The sequence below is a fragment of the Alligator sinensis genome, unplaced genomic scaffold (genome assembly GCF_000455745.1).
Source record: "Alligator sinensis unplaced genomic scaffold, ASM45574v1 scaffold1329_1, whole genome shotgun sequence".
NCBI classification, from domain to species: Eukaryota; Metazoa; Chordata; order Crocodylia; family Alligatoridae; genus Alligator; species Alligator sinensis.
The window spans coordinates 974180-986779 of record NW_005842460.1 but is presented as its reverse complement, the minus strand read 5'-3'; the positions used below and the strand labels follow the sequence as shown (position 1 = coordinate 986779).

General features: G+C 44.4%; 1 protein-coding gene across 1 annotated transcript in view; it reads right to left on the bottom strand.

The window, feature by feature from the left end:
- The window catches only part of SCN8A (sodium voltage-gated channel alpha subunit 8), a 105163-nt gene that overhangs the window by 8889 nt on the left and 83674 nt on the right, over positions 1-12600 (bottom strand). The window contains 5 exon segments of the mRNA XM_006030733.2: positions 2874-2996; positions 7968-8141; positions 8833-8987; positions 10330-10447; positions 11303-11773. Coding sequence (XP_006030795.1) covers positions 2874-2996; positions 7968-8141; positions 8833-8987; positions 10330-10447; positions 11303-11773 — 1041 coding nt within the window.

Genomic DNA, 12600 nt, shown 5'->3' with positions numbered 1-12600 from the left:
TGGTGTTTATTATTGAGGAAGTTTCTGCTATCACTTGTCCTTTATGACCATACTGTGCTCCTTGACTGTGTGCTGTCATGCCTTAGACCACTGTGCAGAATTATTTTTAACCAACAAAAGCACATGTGCCCCCGTGGCAACAAGCACATTCATTTTGTGTTGATCTTGTACAACAGGTGAATCAGTTCCGCCAAACTTATCCTGAGCCGCGGGCCCCTGCTCAGCGTATGGCCCCATACGAGGCCATTGTAGGAAGAGCATGTACAGAGCATCCTACTGGCCTATGCGCCAGTGGAACTGCTGGGGTGCAGCGCCGGGTACCCCGTGTGTGTGGGACAGAGTCCTCCCGCACAGGGCCTGATCTCTCTCTCCTCGTGCAACTGAAACAAATGCCACTTGTTGTGATCAGGCTTTACACTGGGTAGGCCAGAGTTTAGTGTCGGACTAAGGATCCTACAAGCACAAAAGACGCTACACAGCAGATTGATTCATCTCTGCAGTCTTCATGTGTGGGCCACGTCTTTGCTGAGCCAAACTGCATTTTGGTTTGGTTTTGTTTGGGGGGTTTTTAAGTCTTAATAATATAATCATAATTTTTAGCCAGAATCTGTGCACAGAATCTAAAATTAAGTTCTACCCTGTTAAAATGACTAAATCTTTAGAGACACCTACGGAAAAATCCTGGTACTATTGAAACCAATGGGAATTTTGTCAGGATTTTAGTTTGGAAAGACTAGTTGCTTTCTGGAATAATAAAGGCAAAAGAATGACTTGTGTGAGTTTAAAGGCTCAGATAAAGCGCACACATGCTCAATATCCCTAATCTGTTTTGGCAGATTAAAATACATTGCCAGTAGCAGACAGGCTGGATAAAGATATTAATGCCCTCTACTGTATAATGCCTGTAAGTATAAAGTCTGAAAGTATTTTACAAATACTGATTTAACTTCTCATGACCTAGTGAATTAAGTATCATTGTCCCCTTTCACAGCATGCAGAGAGGTTTGGCGAGTTGCCTGGGGTCATTCTCAAATCAGAGGCAAAATGCAGAAAACTACAGAGGAGTCACAACTCCCCTGTATCTTGCCCTGATTACAAAACATTACTGGCTCATTGTAAACTTAAGGTAAAATTGGTTCCTGTACAAAATGCAAGCAAAAAGCTTGTATATCCGTTAGATCATCAATTTAGAAAGTGCATGGTATGTAAGTAACCATGGGATAAATTTAACTATTAAGTTTGCTGCATGAGAAAATTACCAACTGCAAGGAACTCATTTATAATGTATTTGGCATTAAGAGGCAGGACTCCACAGAATGCTATTCCAGCTATTTAAATAAGCTTAGGAGATATATGTTATAATTGCATTACAACAAAGCTAACATTGGCAATGAAGACAAGATGAACAGGTCTAGCACTTAAGGGTGATGTGCTGTGACTGTGCCATTAAAGAAATTTGCAGAAAGTCATTTTTATAAAAGAAATCTCACTGGGATCATATCTCCACATTTATGGTCTCAATTGGCTTTCTGACACAGCTATGCGCATCCATGTTTTGTAGCTGACCTGAGATTAGTGTATGCAGCCAGCAGTAACTGTACCATCGCTATATTCAGTGCAGACTATTGCTTCCAATGTATTATTCTTATTTACACTCTGTAGTTTCTGTCGCACCATAGAGCTCTATTTGAGAACTCCTTTAACAAGTCAGGGCACACCCTGGGCCTTAATCTTCTCTAAGTTACACTTGTACAAAGCCAGAGTAAGTTAGAATGACTCCAGTGGGGTGACTCCAGATGTATCCTGGAGTAAACTTAGACTATCTTCCTCCCATCTGTTTTACAGCATTTCTTATATCTTGTTTTTAAAATGCAATTCCACATTTTCTTGATTTGTATTGCCAGTGGCTTTAAATTATTATTAGCAACAGTGAAAATCCATTGGTTCAGCGTACCATTGACCTAGAGAGATTTGAGGGTTTTGGCATGTTTTGTACAAAATTATTTCAATACAAAAGGATCAAAAGCACCAACATGTATCACTGGTAAAGTGTCAAAACAGTGTAATCATTTCAATGGCATCTCCAAGGCAGTGGTGCCATCTAACAATTTCAGGAAAGATCATTAAGTTCAATGCTTTGCTTGTGCTTCATTGCTAAGTTCACAGTGACAGGACAGGGGACCATAGAAGCATGGTAAAAGGGAGGGAGTGGAAAGGAAAGCTTCATTATCAGACAAGGCTTCCAGTCACCACCAGACTGGATTGAGAACAACAAGGTGCAACAAGAGGAATTAAACCAAAAAAGTTTTTTGAAACAGCTGAGCTCCCCACCATTCCCTTCCTGCAGTTGCTAAAGGCCTGAGTTACCCAAGAAGGAGAAACAGCTTCACATGGATTTGCACAGATCAGATTACTTTTTCAAGCCCTTTAAGATCTCCTTCAATCAACCCCCACCAGTTCCCACTGTGGCCAACACCTGGGGGAAAAGATATTTGTGGTGGTTCAAATTCAGCTTCTTTGCACCTGGTGATTCTCCCTAGATAAAAGTTACAGCTGAGAAGCCCCCTCGGATGCTAGAGGTAAAAGCCAGGCCAAATGAGAACAGCCACGTGTTAACATATTCTACGAATGGCATGTGGTTTGGGCCAGTAATTAATGTAATGAGGCAGCTTAATGCATCTCCCTTCTTTAAAAGGGGAGTGTGCAGCAGCGGGCAGGGTGACGGGGACATCGACAGAGGGAGGTGATCAAGTCAGCAGCTGCATCATGATTCCGTCTGGAATTTTCTTTCCACCAATTTGATCAGTTCTAGCATGCTTAAAAAAAACCGCTCCACAGGCATGCAGAAGGATCAGCTGCTAATGACATCTTACCCTCATGCCCTCAAATCGGGACAACGCTCTTAAAGGCCTCAAAGCTCTTAGTGTCCTAAGGGACTTTATGGCACCTAGTTCCGAGTAGCCCAGGGCATTAGCTATAAGGCTGACTAAAGAGACCTACACAGAAAACAGAAAAGAAAAGAAAAAAAAGAAAAAAAAGGTTCCAGACTGTTAGAATTAATCCCCTACCACTGATTGCCCAGCCCAGACTGCTGGCCTGGGCCCCCAAAGAGAAATACCGAAGACATGACACCAGCTGCCTACTTCCCTTGACTGAAACGACCTGGAAGGAAATAATGTGGTTGAGAGAGGCATAAGAAAAAAACAAAGGGTAAAATAAGTGAGAGAGCAGAGACACAGACGGAGAAGGGGTCTGTCAGAAGGAGGAGCCCAAACGGATGACAAGAACCTTACCCTCGCCCTTTTACTGCCTGCAGGATCTCAGCAGCTCCCATTAAATTAAGCCAGACAAATTTTAAAGGTACCTATGAAAAAGAATACAGGTAAATACACACGCTGCACAAACTGCCCTGCTCAGCTCAGACAAACAGTGCCATACGTGTAGTTCCCATGAAATACTGAGCCTCCTTGGCTCTAAAGCTCCCAGGTCCAAATCGGCATGACTTTTAAACTTTGCACTGTCCTGTTTACCACCTGGTACTTCCCTTGCACCTCACTTCAGGGGAGTAAGCTTTGCAAATGTCACTGAGCCTCCCAATCCTTCGGTGGAAGAGCCACTACAATTCCCCATACAGCTGGGGGAAACTGAGGTACGGCAAGGTGAAGCAACACCCCTAAGAGCACAGAGTGGGTTTCCAACGGATGGGGGAGACAACCCAAGTCTCCAGAGTCTACTGCCCTCTGCCTTATTCCCAAAGCTGTGCCTTTTGTTTCTTTAGCTATTATGCCTTAGAACACAACTCAGGAGCTACTGGATCAGCGGGTGCTAAGGGCAGCTCGATCTTTTGCAGGGCTGACCCCACGTTGCAAACTTGCAAGGCGGGAGGCCATCTACCCATAAAGAGTTGTGTACACTTAAAGCATGATCCAATGGGAATTCACAGCAGAGTAATGCCCCCTCCCCACCCCACACCCCCTGCCCCCCAACTCACCTGGGGTGAGGATAAGGGACATCCCTTCCTGCCCCATATCAGTCCTTTTAATTGCAAACCTGTGAGTGGCATGCCAGAAAGATACAGCTAATAAGGACAAGTTTCTAATCCTTTAGAAAATATCTTTTTAATAGTAATGAACAATGAAATGACCGAGCCCTCCTATGGTAATTTTTCCTTCTTCATCATTAGCTAGTTAATCCTTAGGAGACAATGCTGCTCCTAGCAATAATCTTTTCTCCTCCTCTTAAACACAGAGACACCAAGACACTGCAGGGAGGAGACCAGGTCTCCTCACAAATGGGACCAAACTCAGGACCCAATTTCCAGTGCATCAATATTCAGGCAGGAACACTTCGATCCGGGCTGCTGATGCAGGCCTTGACTCATGTTTCTGACCTTCAGTGCAGAGAGTAGAAGTCTCTACAGCTTTATAAGTGGGGGCTGTGAAAGACTTGCATCCTGTGCTGTTTGGGGACGCATCCTGTGCAACAGACTTGCACGCTCCCTATCTACCACAGATTTCCAGAACAGTAATACTGCCCGGATGGCAGTTTGTGAAGAAGGTTTTGAACTGATCTGTTGGAGGAAAGGCTCTGGACTGTGTGCGAGGGCAGAGATCCAGGGAGGAAGGAGGATTGCTGACACTTGTGGAATGAAGATCCCATCTCACATTACTGATCATGCATGCAGTTACATTTCACGATTTTTCCATTTTCATGCTCGGCCATGATCTGGTGACTCATAGGAAAAAGCAAGAGGGGACTTTTTAAGGATTTTGTCCTAGGTGATCCCTATAAAATTGGCTATAAAAAGTAGCCCTGCGTGCAACAATCCACCTGATGTTGGAGGGATTTAAAGCCATTCAGGTCATTGGCTCTGCTACCCCACCTATCCTCTGTTATCAATAGGGGCTATCGCTCAGGATGTTGGGACTCTTCACTAAATCTTCAAGAAGCACCTCAGATGAGACCATTAGCTTATGCTAGAACCAAGATGAAAAGACCTTGCTGTAAGTTCTCATCTGAAGGACGAATTCCTCTAATGATGCAGTACCCAGCTCTCTCAGTGCTGTACACGCAGTGTCAGCACAGGACATAAGCACGAGGCAAGAGGCCCACTGAATAGTAACTTCACTTCAGAGAAACAGATCTATACATAAGCAGAAACCAGCTACCAGCTTCCAAGAGAACAGCGTCGCTTCTGCTGAGACAAACCTGGCACTGCAGATTTCACTGAGAATCTCTGATGACCTCAGGGTGCAGTAAAGTGACTTTGAGGAAGATTCTGTAACTGCCTGGGGGAAAGAAGGAAGGAATGAGGTGAGAAATGGCATCAAGACAGAGCAGCCCCTGCATGTGTTGCCCATACAAGAAACCTGGGCCCTGCCTCTCTAGTTTAATAAGCTACAGGCATTGGGCTGGGCTGCAAAATTCAGATCAGGATTCAAATCCAAGCTTCCAAGTACAGACTGGGGCATTTGGACCTGGGATCAGCTAGAATGAACGCACAATGTGGTCATTCAGCATGTCCCTAAGTAAGTTCAATATGTAAGCCAGGCTTCACTGAGCCCAGATCTCCAAGCGTCTCACCCCTAGAGAAATGCCTTGCTCCTTAGTATGGAGCTGACAAGGAGAAGTCCTGGAACTTACAAAGGCTACTTCAGCTTTCTCTGGGATTTTCAGTATTATACAATCAATTCACTGGACACTCCAGCACAATGTGGTGAGCACTAGTATGAGCCAAAGACAACCCTGTTTGACTGAAAAGCAAGCAGGCATCATTACTATTATCCAGAAAAGGGCTCTTCATAAATACACCCAGCAATCTTTGGGAATCAGAGGAACAGAGCTATCTGGCTAAGCAAACCTGAAAAATCACATTCAAGGTTACTGTTACAATGCAAACATTTATTCCCCCTTAGTTATTATTCCTACTGGGTGCTTCAGCTAATCGGATGCTTGTGCCATTTTAGAGATTCTAAAAGGATCTAGTCTGAGAGAGGGAAAGAGAGAGAGAGAGAAGCCATTTAGCATAGCAAAGACTTGGTCGAATCGAGTTCAGCTTTGGCTGCTTAACATGAACTTGTCATGTATCTTCTTGCAGCTCAAACTCACACTTCAGATTTTTGCAGACAGCTCTGCCACTGTCCCGAGTACTGTAACAGGCAAGACCAGAATCTTCAGTAAGCCACTGTGTACTCAGAAAACCTAATTCCTCAGAGATATTAATTGCATTATTGTGCTCCATTATACATAGAAGCCATTGCCTTACTGGGAAGTCCAATATCCTGACTCTGGAAACGGGAAAAAGTAAATAAACTTCTAGCACATGTGCCAATTGCAAAGACTGAACTTTCTTCCTAGCCCAAACTAATTCAGTTCATACCAAGAAGCATGAGGAATGAGAATAGCCTTTATAGGGTTGGTTTTTTTAAACTACATTGCACATACTTTATTTAATCTCGCTTAGACTACTTTGAGGGAAATGGCTGAGAACGCAGAAGGTCTGGTTATGGAGTATTCATTTTAGTCTTGCACTTTAGTATAACAATAATGAAAGGATGCAATAGGCTTTTTGGGTGAGAAGAGTCAGTTTAGGATCTGTGTTTAGAGAAGGGATATCAAGGAGAGCAGAAAACAGAGAAGAGGCTGTTATTATATTCAGCTTTAATAATAAATTTGATGCCACTCCTAACCTCACACCAGGAATACCCCAAATGCCAGGGAGAATCTTCAGTCAACCCAGAGGTGTTTCTAGACTGTATGGTGTTGTCATCATACCGCATCTCAGCACAGGTAAATCCTGTTCAGAATTTCCCTCCCCCAGCAGGAGGCGGAGAAAAAGTCTCTTTTATTATTCTATCAGTCTCATTAGCTGGTGTCACAGGACCTTTGGACCTTGGGGGCCTTCTCTAGCCCACAAACTCATAATGGAAAGTTTGAACAGCATATCAATTTTTCAGAAGCCCTTCAGAAACCTTAAGTCACATTTTCTAAAGTGATTTCAGCTCTTAAAAACAAGTCCTATTGATTTTCTTTGAGCCACTTATGTACTTTGCAACGTTAGTCAGCCGGGTCAAACTGCCTTTGCTGTTTTTAAAAAATAAGTTTAGTTTTCTTGCTAACATTTTCCTTCTGCCATCCATCAATCTATTTGTCTCATGTGCACTCTCAGGCAGGTCTGAATGCTGGTTCATCCAGGCTGGAGGTTCACTCCTTCACTCATCTCACACCCTTCCTTCTACCAAGCTGCTGTCTGCATCTGCAGACATGGCTCAAACCTTTTGTCTGGGAACCAGAGCACCTCTTTTACAAGAACTGAAGGCAAACTTCATTTTACCTGATCAGTCTTTGTCTTTACTTAAACTGGAAGCACTTGGAGTTCTACAAACCTTTCAACCGACCCACTGGCCTGAGCACCCACCTTTCAGAAGATGCAGCACTACGGGGATGTTGCCAAGTGGTGGCACTGAAAGACTCCACCTGCCCCACCGCTCTCCCATGTCTAACCTCTCATACAAACTACATTGAAACAAATGACATCGTTCTGGCTGGTGTGGAACCAGGAAAAAACTACATTCATTCATAGCACAGGGAGGGTTGGGTTTGGTTTTGCTGGGGGGGGGTTTAAACATTTTCCTCAATCTTTTCTACAGCTTCACCATATAGGCCCTTCAGAAATGCTGATTCCAGCTCAGCAAGAGCCAGAGGATGGAAACTCTTCCTTTGCGCATAGTGATCCATGAAGAGCTCTGGGCCAGAATTCTGCAGGTGTGCAGGACATTCCCCAGCACTTCCAGCTGGCTGGACAGTCCTATCATTTCTCTGGTTATGGAGAATTATAAACATGCAACTGATTCAATTTAATCAAAAAACAGAGCATCTAATTAACATGAGCACAATGTTACCCTTAACCCTACATACTTCCAAGTGATATTTTTCCCCACTAAAATTAAAAAGAATGGAATACATACAGCCACAATGAGGAAATCCAGCCAGCACCAGGCATTGGTAAAAAACTTGACGAATCCATAGGCACACCATTTCAGCAACATTTCCAGGATAAAAATGTAGGTGAAGACCTTGTCTGCATACTCCAGAATCGTCCGAATGGTTTTTCTTTGCTCTATGTAAATATCCTCAAAAGCCTGGGAAATGACCAGGTACCCTCATTATTACATTAGACTTTGCAATGGGATATGCAATAAACCAGAAGCTGATTTAAACTAAGGGGAGCTGCACTAGTGGAAGTCGTTTTTCTACATGAGTGCAGCATCTTTGCCCTAAAAGCCTACAGTGATTCAGCTACCCTGGTACAAAAAATCCAGTTTAGACGCACCCACAGGGCCAGATTTTCAAAGAGCTCCACTCCATATCTAAATACAAGGGACAGCTTTTAAAGAGGCATTTCACACCATGATGCTTGCAGTGAAATTTTCAAAGCTCCACACTCAACACTCACTTTACATGATAAGCTCTTTGAAACTCTGTCGATTTATTTTGGTACCTAAACAGGAGCTGGGCTCTTTGAAAAAAAAAGCTAGTCCTTGTTGCATTTTTCAAGCCCTTGCAAACATTCTAACTTTAGGGTCCAGAGGCAAGAAGAAAAATGCAGGGTTTCCATTTTACTAACATTTCTAACTTGAATGGGCTGCATATGTTTGCTTGCCACATCCACTGATCCTCAAAGACTTAGGAAAAGATGAGATGAGGTCTTTCTCCAGGAGCAGGCAGAAACCGTTAGCCTCCAGAAGCACGGGTGCAGAGAGACTTCCTAGAAACAGCTTGATCGTAAGGCAACCAAGTCTTGGTTTCCCTAGACTTCCAGAGCCCACTTACCAGGGCTCCACTGCTCAGCAGGATCATGAAGATGATGAATGTCTCGAACCAGTTGTGTTCCACGATCAGAAAGCAGGTCTTCCTCAAGGTCCACCAGGACTTGCCCAGCCCTTCTTCAATATTCACTTGACAACACGTAAAGCGCTTGAAACAACCTAAGAACATAAAAATTAAGAACATAAGAATTGCCATTTACTGGGTCAGACCATAGGTCTGCCCAGTCTCCCGTGTCACAGCAGCAGACAACAGATGTTAAAAGGGAAAGTGAGCTGGGTTTGACCAGGGTTTTTTCCACTGCTCTTCTCTCACTTGCAGCCTTCAGCATTTAAAGTCTAGGAAGTTCTAATTCCTGTACTGAGTAGTCACTGCTGCCCCTTTCCTCCAAAAATGTCTCCAGTGCCTTTCTCAATCTGGCTAAACGGTCAGCTCCCACAACATCTGGTGGCAACGAATTCCACATTTTAAACTACTCATCATGTGAAAAAGAACTTCCTTTTCTTAGTTTTAAACGTACTACCTGCTAGTTTCATTTTGTGACCTCTAGTTCTTGTACTGGGAGAGAGTAAAATAACAAATCCCTGGTTACTTTCTCTTCACCGTTTAGCATTTTGTACTCTCTTGTGTTCCCCCTGAAGCATCTTTTTCTAAACTGAACAGGCCTGGCCTCGTTAGTCTCTCCCCATATGGAGGCGCCTCCATACCACTAATCATCCTTGCTGCCCTTCTCTGGACCTTCTCTAGTTCTCCTAGATCCTTTTCGAGGTGTGGGAACCAGAACTGGGCACAGTATTCAAGATGTGGACGCACCATGGATTTTTAAAGGGGCAACATGATACTTTCAGCTTTATTAACAATTACCTTCTCACTAATCCCTAGTATTTTGTTAGCCTTTTTAACAGCTGAAGAGCAGTGAGCTGATGTTTTTAGCCAACTGTCCACAATGACTCCCGGATCTTTCTTTTGTGGTAAAAGTTAATGTACAGCCCTTCATAGTGTAGGTAGAGTTTGAGTTATTTTTGTCCATGTGCATCGCTTTACACTTTTCTACCTTGAATTTCACCCACTACTTAGTTGCCCACTCACTCAATCACACCAGATCCTTCTGTAGTTCTTCGCAGTCCACTTTGATCTTTACCACTTTGAATAATTTTGCGTCATCTGCAAATTTGGCCACCCTGCTACTTGCCCCCTTTTCCAGACCATTTATGCACGTGTTAAACATCACCAGTCCCAATACAGATCCCTGGGGGCTCCTGTTGCTTACTTCTTCCCAACCTGAAAACTGACCATTTATACTCATTCTTTGCTTTCTATCTTTAAGCCAGTTTCTAATCCCCTAAAAATGACTCTGCTCCTCTAAAATTTAAAATTTGCTACATTTCAGTTAAAATGAAGCTACCACCCACTTCCCAGGTTGTAACCCTAATGACTATCACTGTAGTATCTGAGAAACAGGTCCCAACACCATTTCAAAGGCCCATCTCCACACAGGCTCACCTTCTGTGAAGCACGGGTCTGGGTCCAGATATTCCTCGGGTACCTCCACAGGGACTTCTTCCACCTCTGGCTTTATATCAATGGTGCTTCCTTCAGAGGAGCTGGTGTCATCCAGTTTCTTGAACACACAATACAACCCCACCAATCACCACAATCGATAAACTCAAGGATGGACCTTAAAAGTAGCTCTATATAGGATACAGTTGCATAGCTGATTACATTAACGCTATCCCCATCCTCACGATGGTCCCAGCGAGCTTGTTGCTGTGTGTTCTGCATTCTGAACCAAATGTTTAGTCATCGATTATCTTATTAAAAGCCTTAAAGATTTTAGCACAGGTAGAGAACCCAATCTATGGTGAATGGAAGCTAAGTGTGGGCAGTTTATCTGGAATAAAACAACTCTTCAATTACCACAGGGTACCTCTTCCAGTGATCAAGGGAGAGAGTGGGCATACAAACCAGTTACAGCTGAGCAAGTGACATGTAGTAAGCCTCTTTCCCCCCCTTCCCCTCTCCCCTCCCCTTCACTTAAAGTATAGGTTGTTCATCTGTCCTGTCCTTGCAGATGTAATTTGGGTTATCTTAATCTAAGTGCTGAAAAGAGGGTGCAGTACAGATACAAGCCAGCAAGCTGCCCAACGCAGAGACTGCCTCCTACCGTTTCCAGCTTAAATGGAGCTCTAGATATAATAATAAATGAAGAGCCTTGCCCACAGACAGGCAAGAATGCCTGTAGCTCAGGCACACAGGCTTATCCACTTATTGCCTTGGGTCTTATGTTTGGACTGTAAGCTTGCTGGGGCATGGACTGTGCGTCTGCACTGTCTGTATAGCACTCAGCATGCTGGGGTTCCTGCTTAATGACCGAGGCTCAGAGGCATTGATCCATGAGCCCGTCCTTCCTTCCCTTGCAGTGTTTGCTGCCTACAGTGGTTTAAGTGCTAGAACGAGGTTTAAGCATTTCATCTACCTCCTTGCTGCCATCAGGATCTGTGTCACTGCTGAAATCTTCAGTGTTGAGGTTTTCAAAATCCGACTCGCCCACAGCAATGGGCACTCTGACAGTGAGATTGGGATTGTTGATGAAGGACATGTGATCTTCATCGATGATGTATTTCTCCACGCTGCTCCCAATCCCACTGGTGGTGCCGTTGCCATTCTTCTGATAATCAATGTCCCTGTTGATATCGGCCCCCATGTGGTTAGCAATGCAGTTCACCTTCTTGTCATACAGCTCATCCAAGGGCTTCACCTCATCTGCCTCCCGCTGCTTGAAGTGTGCCTGCATGAACTCATGCACTTTGATCTTCGTCCAGGCGATGCCCTTCTTGATGCGGATGACCGAAATCTGCAGATTGTTCATCTCCCCATCATCGTCTGTTGCAGCTAAGTTGTCTGCGCTGAAGGAGCTCAGCAGCAAGGCCAAGAACAGGTTGAGTACCTGGAGGGGAAGAAAGCGTACTTGTCTAAGCTCCGAGACTGTGCTGATGCACTAGGGTAATATTTCCAAAGCTGCATACAAGGATTTAGCCCCAGTGACGTTAATGGGAGCTGCAGAGCTAAACACCAGGCTGAAAAGGCAGCCCTGGTTTCCAGTAGACCTATGGACATATCCAGAACTTAAACACCAACCTCCCCTTGCTACAACAAGCCCCTTGGACAGGATCCCTGTGCAGCATGTGCCCCACTGAAATCAGCTGGGCTTTGGGCAGGCGCAGGGAGGGGGGTCTAGATTAAGTTCCAAGTCAGCAATGGGCACAAGCTGCAGCATTTCAAGGCACCCAGATCCTTGGGTTTGGTCCCCTCTCTAATTCAAAGAAAATGCATCCAAACCCAGCACTTGAGCAACTGCCCCTATGCCTCTGCCCTAGCATGTTCTCAGCCCTGGGCTCTCCTTTGGCCTAGAGTTTGGTGATGCAAGTCTTGCCAGGGCAGGCCCTTAAGGCTGCTTGCAGCACAAGATTACTGAGCCCATTGGTCTCTTCTAGATCTTTGAGCTTAGGTTGCTCAGAGCCTTCAAGGCCAGAAGGGATGATTGTGATCCTCCAGTCTGACCTTCTGCACAGAAAACCATGCAATTTCACCCTCCAGTTCCTAGAAGCTTGAGACTGAGCTACAGAGCAGTTGCTGGATAGGAACTACCAACCTTGGCTTAAAGGCTTTAAGGGCCATTTCTTTGTTTCCTCCTCTCTCATTTTGTACAGATTTGAGGATTAATTTGCTGTCCTGCTGGAATCTTTTATCCTATCAGGTCATGTGAGGGTCAGC